The 17,351-nt window shown below is 37.0% G+C and overlaps 1 protein-coding gene across 1 annotated transcript; it reads left to right on the top strand.

Moving 5' to 3' along the window:
- The first annotated feature begins 2,581 nt into the window (after positions 1 to 2,581).
- Positions 2,582 to 15,621, top strand: LOC139942117 (small ribosomal subunit protein mS27-like). The gene is made up of 9 exons (XM_071938827.1): positions 2,582 to 2,688; positions 3,596 to 3,673; positions 4,370 to 4,443; positions 5,274 to 5,332; positions 5,923 to 6,037; positions 7,020 to 7,220; positions 9,958 to 10,134; positions 11,879 to 11,947; positions 12,578 to 15,621. The coding sequence occupies exons 1-9, from the start codon at positions 2,583 to 2,585 to the stop codon at positions 12,944 to 12,946; spliced, it is 1,248 nt and encodes a 415-aa protein (XP_071794928.1). The 5' UTR covers position 2,582; the 3' UTR covers positions 12,947 to 15,621.
- Positions 15,622 to 17,351: the final 1,730 nt, after the last annotated feature.

Here is a 17,351-nt window from a genome sequence, read left to right as displayed (position 1 = left end):
GATCCGTTGTCCTGTGTGATTCTGAGTATAAATAAAAAAAATCACCTCACAGTGTCATTTGGACACGAGTTGATTAAAACTGTTGACTGAATTCTTCAAAATAATCATCGAAGTTATAATCTTCAAGTCAACCTATGTAGTTGATTTTGTAGAGTGTAACATTGTTTTATATTTTAAAAAATTTGTGTCTCAATATTGCCTTATTGTCCAGTCTTAAAGTAAATCTGTATCTATTATGAAAAATAATAAATGTTTTTTTTTCAAATTATTCTGTCAAACAGTGACAATGCACACTATTCTGCAGCATATTAACTTGATATGGTAAAACGCATGACCCAAAATTATAAATGTGTAAATCAAATCCATCGCGTTTTACAAATAATAGGGTTTAAAGCACTAGAACTTATTTCATAAAAATCTGCGAAGCACAAAAACTGTTTAGCTGAGCAGACAGATGTTAGCATCCACAATACTTATCAGTAGATGGAACGCCAAAGAAGCATTTAATCATCGGTGATGGTCTTTTGCAACCGGTGATCAAATTTGTCATTGGTGTTGGTCCTATGCGATCGGTGATCAACTTTAGCAATCGGTGATAAAACACGATCGGTGGTCCATTTTAGCGATCGGCCATGCATATTCATGATCGGTGATGGTATTAGCGATCGGTCATGCATATTCACGACCGGTGATGGCTTTTTGCAATAGGTCAACTTTAGTGATCGGTGATGGCTTTTTGCAGTCGGTCAACTTTAGGGATCGGTGATGGCTTTTTCGGATATCCCAAAATTCCATCACCAGTTGCAAAAGTTGACCGATTGCAAAAAGCCACCACCGATCCCTAACGTTGACCGACTGCAAAAAGCCACCACCGATCCCTAAAGTTGACCGATTGCAAAAAGCCACCACCGATCACTAAAGTTGAGCACCGATTGCAAAAAGCCATCACCGGTCGTGAATATGCATGACCGATCGCTATATACCATCACCGATCATGAAAATGCATGACCGATCGCTAAAATGGACCACCGATCGTGTTTTATCACCGCTCGCTAAAGTTGATCACCGATCGCATAGGACCACCACCGATGACAAATTTGATCACCGGTTGCAAAAGACCATCACCGATGATTAAATGCCTCTTTGGCGTTCCATATCAGTATGCCTATTTAGATTGTGACTGGGTCCTTGGTTGGTGCTTAGCAGACATGTAAGAAGTATTTTGTGCTTCGGGATATGCAGCTGTATATGACATTGGAGCCTGATGTTGAGAAAGTGAATTAATACCTGGGGTCGATTTCACAAAGAGTTAGGATTAGTCCTAACTTTAGGACTAGTCCTAAGGGATATCAAAAACGTACAGCTAGTCCTAAGGTTAGGACTAGTAACTCGTCCTAACTCGAAATAAGACTAGTCCTAACTCTTTGTGAAATCCACCCCTGGATGGATAACTCATTGTCATAACAACCAAGACGCAAATACACATTTTTGTTGATCTTGTTTAAGACTAGTTTCACTGACAAAGTGAACTTGGCACCACGAGTATTGACGATAGTTCACTTTCATCGATGCTAGGCCTATTTGTTTCATCACGTCGAGCGAAAAAAAAAAAAGCCAAAGTGACAGACCAATATTTGTATCAATTCTTTAAATCTATTATTGTATTCATTATTTTAAATAATTAGGTGAAAGTATGCTAACTTATTTTTCAATTGATAAAAAGTTCCTTTGAATTAATTTCTTTCATCAATGTACTAGTGACGTCCAGATGGCCAACACATTGCAACAAAATGGAGGTTATGTGCTTGGAATTTGTTTTAAAAATCAATGATAATGTTAATGTATAAATACTACTGTGCGCAAACAATTATAAAACATGGACATTGAGTTGAAACATTTTAGTAGTGAATTTATTTTATCGTATGTGATAAACTCACCAAACACTTTTGAAATGCCTTTCCCCTCATTCTTCAATGTGTGACCGTAGCTGTTGACTAGGTTCATTGACTTGTTCTCTATAAATACTTCTCAGGGCATGAGCTAGTCTTGGTGCAAGACGTTTCTCGTTTCCCTTCCTTTCACGCACACCGCAGCCAATTCACCGACAGCGCCCACACCGACTCGCCGCCCGGAAAGTTTCTCTAGGGCAGTGAGTCGGTGCGGGCGCTGTCGGTGAATCGGCTGCGGTGTGCGTGAAAGGGAAACGAGAAACGTTTAGCTGATCATGCAAGGACACTGCAATAAATACTCCATGTAGGGGCACAGGATTCCCAAGTGATCCATGGGCGGGTTCATTGTGAGGAGATTGCGGGGGAGGCAGGTGGTAAAGCGGATCGTTCCATTTATTACTGACTTTCGCTGAACACCATTAATAAATAAAGTACAGAAAGGAAAGCTGTAACTCTTCTGATTCAGTCTAGATCTAAAGCTTACCACAATATCGTCATGTAAACAGTAAAGATTGATCTTTAACTGCGGGGCTAGTTTGAAAGAGACAAACTTTCTTTTGGAGAATCTGCATGAGCGGCATTGGAAGACCATGGTTCAACAGAGGGCGCTGTTTATGAGCATCAAAATTCAACATGGCGCTTTGTAAAACAGCATTGACTTTTCGATCTACACTTTCACGACAGCTACTTGGATCCAAACATACTTATTCTGTTTGCATAAATGGTGTACCTAAACATGGTAAGTTATGTTACAGTTTGGAGTTTTGGTGTTTTATATATCTGTAAGTGTAACACAGCTGATTAGTTGCAGTTGGAGCAGAAATAAATATCTGTCCGGCATTTAGACCCAGTAACTGGGGCGCTGTACTCCTTTTCAACAATTTTTGACTTTATCTGTCGTACTAGCCTGCAACGGAGGAGTCCAACCTGGGCTAGCCCACCCCATGTATGTGTCGTGTACGGAATGTGTTTGAGGCAGCATCCATCCGTCGACCGTCCACTACTCGAACGACCGAACACATGTCGAGCTGTCGAAACAGTTTATGGCGCCATGGGCCCAAGTCAATCATGCCTGACATGATGCTGATACTATGTTGCAGTGACTCAAATGATTTTTCTCACGAGAGCTCGGAGTTGTTGTTTTTTGCCTTGGCTATTTCTACCTCCAGTCCATGGCTTAATAATAAAGCCTTAATTTTACCATCATTCACTTCATATTCAATTCATTACGACTTGATATGTCAATGCCATTATATCATGCTAGTTTAGAAATTGTGTTGTTGATGCACTTCATAGAACCATGGAATTGATAGAACTATTGTTGTTGTACTTAATTCTGTTATAAATAAAAAATATAGAATGTTGAAGCAGAATAGAAAATAAAACTAAATAGTGCTTGACCTCCAATATTTGGCTTGAGTATAGTGGCTTTTAAGAGTCCTTTCTACCATGGATTTTAAGAATTGTTTTCTGTTACTGGGTTTAACTCAAAGATACCTGAAAGTCTCTTGATAGGACTCTATCATTATCGTCGACCATCCTAAGAAGTAAGTTGTTTCAAAATTGTATTTGAAAAAGCTAATCCTGTTATTTCATTGTCAAACCTGGATATTAGATTAATAAAGCATTGATATTATTTTTTACAGCAAGGAGAACTTTTCTATCGGATGCATACAAAGGAACCAGTGCTTGGAGAACTAGAAGACTCTTAGCTGTTAACATGGGTAAGAAATGGGCCTAGTAGGAAACACTCATCCTTGTGTGAGAGACGGTTTCAGACGTACATTTGTACACAACCCGTAAGCTTTAATCAAATGGTCATGGAGAGCATTGGATAAGGGAGTACTGGTATACAAGGCTACGTATGCTTTTCTGTAAGAACAACCCAACTCAAGCTTTTGTGATAACTAATAATGTTACCCGAGTAACATGCCTGTGATATTTTTTCACAGGACTCGGGAAAGTACTGAGTATAAAGTGCTAACACACATCGGTGTATGGGTAAAAAAAAAAAAATTAATATACTTTATCCCCGATGCAAATATAACATCTCTTATATCGTTGCGGTACCCGCTGCCAAAACATAGGATTCGAACTGCCTCTAGCAACCGGGCAACCTCGGTAGTCTATTTGGTAAGACACTGCTCTACAATTGCAAGGGTCGTGGGTTCGAATCCCATCCGAGTAACATGCCTGTGATATTTTTTCACAGGACTCGGGGAAATTACTGAGTATACAGTGCTAACACACATCGGTGTATGGGTAAAAAAACAAAATTAATAATAATGTCTTGTTATGCATTTTAAAAGTTTCACGCTGTTTACTGAAACTTATCGTTAAGATACTTAAATACAAGTATTAAGTATCTTAATATGTCTGAAAGTGTAGGTTTTTTTAAACTTCAGTTTTTTTTTTTACAGATGAATTGAAAATCATGCTGGATGCCAATTTCTTTGACTTAAAGAAACCAGTGTCATCAATTGACCTTCATAAGGTGGGTACCAAGTAGTGAAGTTAACCAATAGTTTACTGATTTATTGATCTGTGAAGTTACACCCTCATATACCATCAGTTCATACTGTACCAACCCTTTGCAACTTACTTCACATGCAGTAAACTGAAAGTGCGCCCTCAACCTACAGTGTATCTTTTGAGACAAATTTTTGCTTAGATGGTCATTTAACCATCCATAGGAAAAATGTCTATATATTTTGTTAACTTATGACAACTGTTCATTAATTGTATGTAATTTACATTTTTCTTTGTTTAATCAACTAGGCACTAGGCCTAATAAGTGGTTATTTTCAAATTACTTTACATTGTCAGTTGATCAGTTGTAAATTGTAGTTGTAAGTTGTGTATTTCTTGGCTTAATTATAGATAAAAGGTTGTAAAAGTTGTGCTGTACGTCATACCATAGTTTTGAATCCATTTCTTTTCATTTTGTGCCCGAGTATGGCTCAGGTTTGCTATCTTATACTCTGATTTGAAGAGGGTTTTTGTCAAAGAAACCCCAGTTAGTATGTCTCAGATTTATATTTATATTTTATTGAAGACAATGATTGGTTTATTTTGAGAGTTGTTCACCACGTGTAAATGTTCATCTTTCATATACGTCAAATACATGTACCATAGTCACTTATTATTGCTTGTACATGTATGTTTACTTTGTCAGGTATTGGGTTTTTGTTTTGTTTGTCGTTAAATAACTGTTAGTTTTCACCTTTCCTTTAGCTGATGATTGAATTTTGTTATGATTTCAAAGTGCTTTCAGTTGTTGCCTAATGTTGTAAAACTTAATTTTGAATGCCACTTTGTTTCCAGTTTATAGACAATGTTTCTGATGAACACCAATTACAATCGGCTGAGCAGTATCTCTATTGGTATGTATCGGTTCTAGTTTCTTTCTATTGAGCCTCCTACAATCGGTACCTTTTTGTAACAAGTTGATACACCATTTGAAACCATTCAAGTAAATGGTATTGAATGGTATGATAGCTGTGCAGACAGTTGGTTCCCAAAATGGTTTTGAATGGTGATGCAGCTGGTATAGAATCCTATGAGGATTGTTTTAAGTGGTGCATCAAGGATCCCACTATGTCATGACTGAGTGATACCAGGCAGTCTGGGGGTGACCAATCTGTCCCTGGCTAGGAGGTTACCATACACTATGTCATAGACACTACAGGATTTGTAAAACAGCTTGCTGACCATCTGAAACCATTCAGCTATGGTAACTCACACAGGTACAGTGTATGCTCAGCTCTAAACCATCTGAATGGTTTTGAGTGATAGTACAGCTTATCTTCAACCCTGCTCAAATGGCACTGCCAGGAGTGTACAAAAACGATGGGGTTGTAAACGTTAGTGAATTTTGAATGGTTTTGAATGGTGTATCAGTAGGAGGGTTAAATCAACCTTTCTGAAAAATGGTTTATAGTATTTGCCACTAAACTGTTGTTATTATTTTCAGTCATCGTCATTCTCCAATGACAAATCATTTGAGGGCATCTACTGTTCACTGCTACATTCGGACTTGCATCGATTTAGGAATGTCAGATAAAGCGCTCAAAGTTCTCAAAGACAAGGTAATAGCAATTCATTCATTCATTCATCGTTGGTTTATTATTTTAAAAACAAATTCCCATGGCGACCGGAGGCCGAATTACAGGAAAATATACATAGATTTAAAAAAAAAGAAAAAAACACACTATTACACATTATTTAAGAAATAATTGATTAAGGAGAGACAAATATTTACAATGTATAAAACAAATTGTTCTAAAAAGTGCGGGAAAAAAAACCTGGATAAAAAATATTGCTGGCACAGTCAAAGGACGCATAAAAAGCTGCATTCTACTGCAATTCAGTTGTTAAAAAGGTGTGTGAGGTGAGGGAGAGGGCTCTTTCTATAGCGCTCCGTTCGGCATTTAAAGGAACACGTTGCCTTGGATCGGACGAGTTGGTCAAAACAAAAGCGTTCGTAACAGTTTTTTATATAATGCATATGGTTGGAAAGATGTTTTAAAAGTAGAATACAATGATCCACACAAGTTTGCCTCGAAATTGCGTGGTTTTCCTTCTATTGTGCGAACTAACACTGTCGGCCATTTATGGGAGTCAAAATTTTGACCCCCATAAATGGCCGCGACGTGTTAGTCGATGAGGTAAAAGGAAAACCACGCAATTTCGAGGCATGTTTGTGTGGATCATTGTATTCTACTTTTACAACATCTTTCTACCCATATGCATTTTATAAAAAACGGTTACAAACGTTTTTCAAAGACCAACTCGACCGATCCAAGGCAACGTGTTCCTTTAAATTGACCCTGATGTTTTGTTGTGATTCTGTCTGGTTTGTGAATTGAATTTCTGTTTCATTGGTAAAAAAGCAAATGTGTTCTTTTTGAATAAGATTGCACTGGTTTTGCGATCATAATTTGATAAACGTATTTCTGTACATTTTTATTCCTTCTGAAAGGACTGTGGGGAAAACTAGTGATTGAACTTATGGTTTCTTTGAAAATGTGTCTCCTAATTTGATATAATTGTGAATAACTTAATTTACAGACCAATTACGGTTTATTTCCTGATAATTTCACAAACAACTTACTACTTGGCGACTACCTTCAAAGAGAAGATGTAAGAGGTGCAGCTACTGTTGCCATGGAAATGATGAGACTTGAAATACTGACCAATGACGAACATCTATCTCAGCTGTTATCTCTTTATGCGTGTCATCAGTATTTGAAATCAGGGCAGAATACACAGGTCAGATTGTTTCTTCAGTCTTTGTAAATTATTCCTTTTTCAGAAACACTGGCTTTTTTATTTACATGTACTTTAATTTTTCTCGAATCAAACTTAGAATGCAACTGAGCTTTGTAGTATGTGAAGAAGCAGCAATCACAATAAATTTTGTTCTTCCGTTGTTAAATTTGCGTCGGGGATAAAGAATATTAATTTTGGTTTTTACCCATACACCGATGTGTGTTAGCACTGTATACTAAGTACTTTCCCGAGTCCTGTGAAAAAATATCACAGTCATGTTACTCGGGTGGGATTCGAACCCACGACCCTTGCAATTCTAGAGCAGTGTCTTACCAACTAGACTACCGAGGTTGCCCGGCAGCTAGAGGCAGTTCGAATCCTATGTTTTGGCAGTGGGTACCGCAACGATATAATAGATGTTAAATTTGCATCGGGGATAAAGAATATTAATTTTGGTTTTTACCCATACACCGATGTGTGTTAGCACTTCCGTTGTTCAGTCCGGTACAATGCCTAATCAGGGAACAATTTTCTCGTTTTGGCAACATGTACCCTGATCATGAAACATTCATTCTCCAGTACAACTGTCTCCAATTATGGAGACATTTAAAATGTTTCCTGATCAGGACACATTTGTCAAAGTTCATAGTGTCTCCAAAATAGGTAACACTTCAAATGTTACCTGATCAGGAAACATTTGTCAAAGTGTACAGTGTCTCCAAAACAGGAAACACTACTAACATTTCCAAATCAGGAAACTTTTTTCATCTTGTGTAATGTTTCTAAATCAGGGAACAAATAGTATCCTGATTAGGAAACATTCCCCTTCAATCAGGAATTTCTTTAAAAGAAATTAAAAATCTTTAGGAAGTGCTCCAGAGTGCCCCAGAATAAATAATTAAATAAACAACGACAATAATAATACTAATTTTGGTTTTTACCCATACACCGATGTGTGTTAGCACTGTATACTCAGTACTTTCCCGAGTCCTGTGAAAAAATATCACAGGCATGTTACTCGGGTGGGATTCAAACCCACGACCCTTGCAATTCTAGAGCAGTGTCTTACCAACTAGACTACCGAGGTTGCCCGGCAGCTAGAGGCAGTTCGAATCCTATGTTTTGGCAGCGGGTACCGCAACGATATATCAGATGTTAAATTTGCATCGGGGATAAAGAATATTAATTTTGGTTTTTACATCGGTGTATGGGTAAAAACCAAAATTAATATTCTTTATCCCCGATGCAAATTTAACATCTGAAATAATAATACTAGACATGTGTTGTTTGTAAATTACAAACAAAAGGTGTTAGGTGCGTTTTTATAATTTAGTAACCCTTTCCCGATCTGTTTGAAGCACTGTATACTCAGTACTTTTGCAAGTTTTGTAAAAAACTAAAAAATGAAATCATAATATAAAAACAATTAACAAACAAATGTTACACCTTGCTTTGTTGTCAAGATTTGTAATAATAAATGACCAAAATTGGAAATATTGCCAAAACAAAATGATGACGAAAAAAATATATTCATTGAAAAAAAAGCCTGGACTTATAAAAACTGTCAGCTATGCTCTTGAATCATTCTGGAACTAAAAATGCTAGAGAGACGCGGTTTGTACCTGTGTCATCCTTGCATGTCCCTGCATCTGAATTTTTAAGTTTTAGGGCGGCTTCCATACTTCTTGATAACGAAATTGACAAGTAGGCGGCTGTGCTCCGAAGCTAACTCAACAAGCCTCCCTATGGGATTTTTGTGCACAGAAAAAATCACAAGTTACAACTGGTCAATTCGACCCCAAATACTTGTTCAATCTAAACAAGTTTAACACCATTGGATAGATATGATCAAGGGCTTTTCTCTCGTATCAAACTTAGTGTTGTGGGGATTTTCCAAGCGAGGCTAGAGGTCAGGGAGTGGACCCGACACACACCCCAAAATTCGGGGAATTTAATGCATGATTTACACGGCGCGTGGTGATAAATGGGAAAAAATATATTCATTGAAAAAAAAGCCCGGACTTATAAAAACTGTCAGCTATGCTCTTGAATCATTCTGGAACTAAAAATGCTAGAGAGACGCGGTTTGTACCTGAGTCATCCTTGCATGTCCCTGCATCCGAATTTTGAAGTTTTAGGGCGGCTTCCATACTTCTTGATAACGAAATTGACAAGTAGGCGGCTGTGCTCCGAAGCTAACTCAACAAGCCTCCCTATGGGATTTTTGTGCACAGAAAAATTACAAGTTACAACTGGTCAATTCGACCCCAAATACTTGCTCAATCTAAACAAGTTTACCACCATTGGATAGATATGATCAAGGGCTTTCCTCTCGTATCAAACTTAGTGTTGTTGGCATTTTCCAAGCGAGGCTAGAGGTCAGGGAGTGGACCCGACACACACCCCTAAATTCGGGGAATTTAATGCATGATTTACACGGCGCGTGGTGATAAACATGTTGTTATTTGAAATGTGAGCAAGCTTAGATCTCTTGAGCAATGCAAATTTGTCTGGTATTATTGACTGCAGCTGGGACTTAGCTTCATAGAAAAGGTTAAAATTCCTGCCTTATTTACACCATCTTCTAACTTGGCATAGGTCTTTTAAACGTCACTCTTTACCAATTCTTTACAAGAAATTACTGAATGAATTATTAATGGAAGCTGGGAAATCATTGCTAAATTTACTGTATAAAATCGCTGACATAGATTTTCATTTTCCTTCTTATATGTTATAGGAAGAAACACATGACCTTGGCATGACCTTTGCTGATGCTACAAGAGGTCAAACTAGTCTTCTCTCCAGGAGTTATCACATTATTGGTCTTTCTATGGCTGGAAGATATAAGGAAGTTGCTCAAGTTTTACAATCGGTAGCAGATGGAAATAAAGAACCCTGTGTAGTCAATGAAGTGGTGAGTGTTATTCTCTTGGGTGGCTTGCTAATTACTTATGGGTCAATTTGTTTTTAATTCAAATTTTATGTTTGCATTTTCATATATATATATTTATTATCAGATGTTGTCTTTTTGTTTGCTTTTTAAAAACAATATTTTATGCCACAACTCATCAGCACATGTAAAGGGCAAAGTCGTACACAGCTACTTTTGTACTTGAGCAAACAAATATTGTTGAATGCGTTTGAAATTTGCATTTAGTACGTATTTTTATCTTAAAGGCAGTGGACACTATTGGTAATAATACTCAAAATAATTATTGGCAAAAAACCTTTCTTGGTGACGAGTAATGTGGAGAGGTTGATGGTATAAAACACTGTGAGAAATGGCTCCCTCTGAAGTGCCATAGTTTTCGTGAAAGAAGTAATTTTCCACGAATTTGATTTCGATAAATTTTGATTTTGATGTCCAGTGTCTTTAATTGAACTTATTTGTTTTGATCAAAATTTTAGTCCCCTAGCTCAAAGTTTTGAAAAACTAGCTACATGTCACATTTTCAACATGATCATTTTAAACAAACTGTTTCCAATAAATTTTCTTTGGATTTAACACATTTGATATGAGTTTAAGCAAGGATCAATTGTTGCTATTTATTTTCAATTTGTTCATTAATATGTTTCTTTATTACCTTGTTACTATTTCTTTTCCTGCAGCTTTGTTTGATATCCCTGTATTTTGTTTTTGGATTGATGCGTCTTATAAAAGTGATTAAATTGTGTGATACTGTTACTATTTTCCCCCCTACAGTTTGTTTGTTTTCTGGGGTGGACTTCACAAAGGTAGTCCTAGCTTAGGACTAGTCCTAGGCAATGGTAAGAGATATGACTGGTCCTAAGTTAGGACCAATACTCATCCTAACTTAGGACTGGACCTATCTCTTAGCATTGCCTAGGACTAGTCCTAAGTTAGGACTACCTTTGTGAAATCCACTCCTGGTTATTTTGTGTTGGATTGATATGTCGTATAGTGTGAATTCAATAATAATTTGAAAAATAACTTTTAATTGTTTATACTGAACTGAAGGTGTAGGAAATCCTTTAATTGTGTAGATGAAATCTTTTCCAGCTAGATGTAAGATTTACATTACAAATTTGTTTGCCATTTAGAAAACCAATTGGTCACAAACTAATCTTATATAGTGAGTGTTTGTTAGCTTTACACATTTTTGGTGTCAGCACTGGTTTAGTCTGACATTAGGCTTACAATAACATATAAGTTGTGCTAAAAATTATTTAGTTATGATTAGAAAATTAAAGGCAGTGTACACTATTGGTAATTACTCAAAATATTTATTAGCATAAAACCTTACTTGGTAACGAGTAATGGGGAGAGGCTGATAGTATAAAACATTGTGAGAAACGGCTCCCTCTGAAGTGCCATAGTTTTTGAGAAAGAAGTAATTTTCCACGAATTAGATTTCGAGACCTCAGGTTTAGAACTTGAAGTCTCGAAATCAACCATCTAAACGCACACAACTTCGTGTGACAAGGGTGGTTTTTTCTTCCATTATCTCGCAAGTTCGATGACCGATTGAGCTAAAATTTTCACAGGTTTCTTATGTTATGCATATGTTGAGATACACCAACTGTGAAGGCTAGTCTTTGACAATTACCAATAGTGTCCATTGTCTTTAAGGTAATTGGATTAACTTGTCATATTATCGAGGCATTAAAAACATTGATTGTTATTTATTTGGTGACAGATTGAAAGGTTGCAAGGTGAAATGGAAAACCCAACAGAAGGGAATCAGGAAACGATCAGTAATATACAAGTAAGTCACCCCAAAATAGATGTTAATGGTGCATTGGGCATCAATAATTTAATTTTGTTTTTACCCTTTATACACCAATGTGTATTAAAGGCAGTGGACACTATTGGTAATTGTCAAAGACTAGCCTTTACAGTTGGTGTATCTCAACATATGCATAAAATAACAAACCTGTGAAAATTTGAGCTCAATCGGTCATCGAAGTTGCGAGATAATAGTGAAAGAAAAATAACCCTTCTCAATCGAAGTTGTGTGCATTTAGATGGTTGATTTCGAGACCTCAAGTTCTAAATCTGAGGTCTTGAAATCAAATTCGTGGAAAATTACTTCTTTCTCAAAAACTATGGCACTTCAGAGGGAGCTGTTTCTCACAATGTTTTATACTTATCAACCTCTCCCCATTACTTGTAATCAAGAAATGTTTGATGATAATAATTATTTTCAGAAATTACCAATAGTGTCCACTGCCTTTAAGCACTGTACATGTATTGTATAATCGGTACTTAAAGATTATTCAAATTTAAGTCTTGAATACATTTTCTTGATATCTATTATTGGAATAAGAGATATCCCTGAGTTTTCTTTCAATGATCATTGTTAACATGTTTTACATATTTTGTATTCTGTTTTTAGGATTTATTAACGAGACTGCAAGCAGAAGATAAAATACTCGCTGAATCTTTAGACAGTTTGATCATCTCAGAGACATTGCCACTTATCAAGGAGGTAGAGAAGAATCATTCTCATCTTAAGATGTATCCGTTGATGCTGGAAGAATGGCATAAGGAGCATATTGAGGCTGTTAAGAATCAGATTAAAGCAGCCCAAGATCATGAGAGATCAATTAAAGAACAGAAACTAGAGAAACTATTAGAAGCAGTTGGTGGGATCAAGTATTGGACTGAGAAAGAGGAGAGAAGAAGACAAGAGGAAGCTAAGGAGGAAGAAAGGATAAGAGAATTGGAGACAGGTGACTTGCAAACTCAAGCAGAGAAACACTGAGGCTTTTTTTTACTGCACTAATGTACGTTCAGTTGTGTATTTTAACACCGTTGCTTTGCTATGAGCGTTATGTTCCCTTGTATTTTGAAGACGTGAGACCGCCGACCTGTTCTTTGACTAGTTTGCAAAAGCAGACTACACAAAAGTTGTCCTTTGTTTCTGTGACTCGCAATGAAAAACCCACACTATGTACACAATAAAAAGGCACATTAAGATTTGAGTGTGGCCGGTAAAAACCCATTAAGATTTGAGTTTAGCAGGTAAAGAAATATACCATACTGAGAATTGACAGTCTCACATCTTCTGGGAATGCATTGTAATAAATTCGCTGAAACTCTTTTGATGAAATGGCATTGTCCATCTGATCAACTTGATTGAGTTAGTACACTTCGTTTGGCCTTGAGCATAAAGCAAACCATATACATGTAGCTCTTTGATGCCAATTCATGTCGTGTTTAGAATACTACAATATTTAAGATGGTCCTATGGGTTTACTGGAAGGTAAAACACGAACCCATTAACAATCACGTTCAAGGACAGGGGCGATTTCCTGCCTTCAGACTGACTAAAGTGAAGTTGTACAAGATGGTGTGTTTATGGAACTCGCCTGTCCTGGTGTATATGTAGGCATACATGAAAGCATAATGGTTAAATCAACATGTTGTAATATTTATTCTAAACAATTAAATCAGGCAACTCTATCGGCAGTTGGAACCTAAAATTTGGTTGGGTTTAAAGGAGGTGGACACTATTGGTAACAGTAAAACCTTACGTGGTAACCAGTAATGGGGAGATGTTGATGGTATACAACATTGTGAGAAATGGCTCCCTCTGAAGTGCCGTAGTTTTCGAGAAAGAAGTAATTTTCCACTTATTTGATTTCGAGACCTCAGATTTAGATCTAAACGCACACAACTTCGTGTGACATGGATGTTTTTTCTTTCATTATTATCTCGCAAGTTCGACGACCGATTGAGCTCAAATTTTCACAGGTTTGTTATTTTATGCATATGTTGAGATACACCAACTATGGAGGCTAGTCTTTGACAATTACCAATAGTGTCCACTGTCTTTAAAGGCCCAGTAGCCGGTGGAGTAAACCAAATTTCAGAAGCACTTATCACGCGTGAAGTTTCCTGTGCTCACAGGATAAGTTGAGTTTCTTAAAGTAGATCCTGTCAACGAGACAATAATACAGGCAACTTACGGGCTTAAAGAAAATATGACAATTATGTTAAGCTTATGTGAGTCAACAGGTGCATTGAACGCAGGGTTGAACCAGATAGTCAATGGTTTTTGACTGTTGCAATATGTTGGTCAGAGCACGAAGGAAGGAAATTGGGGCGAAACAAGCAAACAATATTAAATAAACTTAAAGTGGAATGAACTCTATACTAAACAGAAACAATCAATTCATTGAACGCTGATACTTTATATAAGTATCCCTACTAATACTTAGGAGCAAGGTATGAACATTAAAGATCACCAACTTTGAATTTGTCTTTGTATGATTTTGCGCTTTCTTATAAGAGTTTCATTCAATAATTAATGCCGGCGTCTATATGGACTTGAACTAAAGATCTTAAGTAGCACAAGTGAGGATTAGATGTTGTGAAGGGTGCCATTTGCTTTCTTTCTATCGAAGTGTATTAATTATTGATGACAATAACCAAGGCATTGCTTTAAGAGGGACAGGCGGTGGGGGGGATAAGTGGGAACGATGTTGTCGGCTCAGAGTAGTCTGGACAGGAAGAGGGGAGATTTATTTCTTGGCATTAACTCTAACTTGGTCTGATTTACTTAACTTAAATGAAACATGGCAATCCCCATTTCTGACGTCGTTCTAGTGTAACTTATTGCCATGGAGATGGGAAAATAATCCCGTTCTTAAGATTTTAGGTAAAAGAAGAAGTGGACTGTTCATTCAAAGATGAGTTACCAAATTTCAAGTAAACAAGGACCATCCTCGTAACTGATTGCACTGATTGTATATAAGTGCAGCAGGTATTATTGTACTTAACTTTTAGGCCATACTCTGTTGTAAAGTACGGACGCGTATTGTCGCCACATAAATACAAACATCTCTTACCGTGATACGTCATCGTGTACCTACGCGGTGAGATATTTATTTTATTCATGTGGCGGCAATAAGCTTCCGTAGTTAAAGGCAGTGGACACTATTGGTAATTACTCAAAATAATTATTGGTACAAAACCTTTCTTGGTGACGAGTAATGGGGAGAGGTTGATGGTATAAAACATTGTGAGAAACGGCTCCGTCTGAAGTGCCATAGTTTTTGGTTTTCGAGAAAGAAGTAATTTTCCACGAATGTGATTTAGATACCTCAAGTTTAGAACTGGAGGTCTCGAAATTAACCATCTAAACGCACACAACTTCGTGTGACAAGAGTGTTTTTCTTTCATTCTTATCTCGCAAGTTCGATGATCGATTGAGCTCAAATTTTCACAGGTTTGTTACTTTATGCATATGTTGAGAAACACCAATTGTGAAGGCTAGTCTTTGACAATTACCAATAGTGTCCACTGCCTTTAAGAAATGTTAACAAGATATAAATACATAAATAAAAATAAATTTACTCGTGTCACCGTTTATTTACATCCTTTCAAAATGTTGGTGCTATAAATTGTTTTATTTTGAGCACGGGGAACAAATAAGATGTTTTTGTTTGTGCTTCTGACTGATTTTGTAAATGTCGTGTCCAATGACACAAAATCAAATTAACAGCAGGTGCAGGGAATTCAGGTGTCAAAGGAAATCCGAAGAAATTCAGTTGCTTCTGCCTCGATTCTATTATAAACCTCAATCACAGAAAATGTTTTCCATCAATATTGTTACATAAATTCTTGTAATTCGTTGAAGATTGTTTAGGCGGCTCTAGAAGGTGTATTGGCGCAGAAACGCAAATTGTAAATTCCATCGAAGTCGAAAATTTTAAATTGAGTTATTTTGTTCGTTGAGTTTTGTAGAGGTGCAAGTTGTGTTAGCGTTATGTACAGACCTGTGCCCAATTCCTTAAAGCAGAAAATACTGCTTTATACAAAAGTGGGGCACCAGTCGAAACAATGTAAACTTAATGTGAATTTGGCTGATAACCTGTTTATGTAATTAATAAGCAATACTTTGCAATGCTTAGCAAATTTTTGGTACTTACATGCTTTATGAAATTAAGCCCTGTGCCTCATCTCACAGAGCTGCTTGAGCACAATTGAGAGCTAATCACATGTACGATGCGTGGTTGGTATCCTGTTCATTTCTGCAAGACATGCGATTTTTAAGCATTGTTTCTATCATTTTCACAAAGCATTGATAAATGGGATCTGTCATTTTAAAGGAACACGTTGCCTTGGATCGGTCGAGTTGGTCTTTGAAAAGCGTCCTGTAACCGTTTGTTATAAAATCGGTATGGTAAGAAAGATGTTGTAAAAGTAGAATACAATGATCTACACAAATATGCCTCAAAATTGCGTGGTTTTCGTTTTACCTCGTCGACAAACACGGTCGGCCATTTATGATTTGACTCCCATAAATGGCCGACCGTGTTATTTCGCGACGTACAATGAAAACCGTGCAATTTTGAGTGATACTTGTGTGGATCATTATATTCTACTTTTAAAACATCCTTCTAACCATATGCATTTCATTACAAACGGTTTCAAACGCTTTTCATAGACCAAACTCGTCCGATCCAAGGCAACGTGTTCCTTTAAAGTATATGGTTGAGTTGGTTGAGGCCAAAAGCACTATTTCCAGGCTTGACTATAACTCGCGCACATAAATAAGTATGTCTGGATTGTTGGTATTTGTAAATCATTTCCCAAATACTTAAAACAACATGACAGGAGTGAGACAGAATAATTCAATTATTCAAGACACGCGTCCAGCTCAAGATGTTCAAATTAGACTCCAAGGATTCATCTTTTGAATGTTAACTTATTAACAATGAGATTGTATCTCAAGTCAAGAGAAATTTCTTCCATTCCCATCTTATCATCGTTGCAGACATAAGGTCACATTTTATTTGTTTATTTATTTATTATTTATTTCCAGGCAAACAGTACATACAAATAATAGGCAATAGAAGTATGACTACACAGAGAACAATCCTGCGGATAACCAAAAAGCGAAAATAATCACTATCTAAAGGCGATCCAGACAATAAAAATAACAAAGGCACAAAGGCCATTGAGACGTAATTATATCTTAAGCCCTTTTCACACTACAGAGCCATTTCCCGGGAAATAAACTCCCGGGAAAATCCCGGGAGTTTTTAACCCCACCGCCACCCCAGCAACCGTTCTCACTATCCCAATTTGATAACTCCCGGGGGTACTATTTCCCAGGAATATGCACGGTCGTTTCACACTTACGATCAAACCCCAGGAAA

Source organism: Asterias amurensis, chromosome 9 (assembly GCF_032118995.1).
Source record: "Asterias amurensis chromosome 9, ASM3211899v1".
Classification (NCBI taxonomy): domain Eukaryota; kingdom Metazoa; phylum Echinodermata; class Asteroidea; order Forcipulatida; family Asteriidae; genus Asterias; species Asterias amurensis.
The sequence above is the reverse complement of the archived record's forward strand: the minus strand, read 5'-3'. Positions and strand labels throughout refer to the sequence as shown.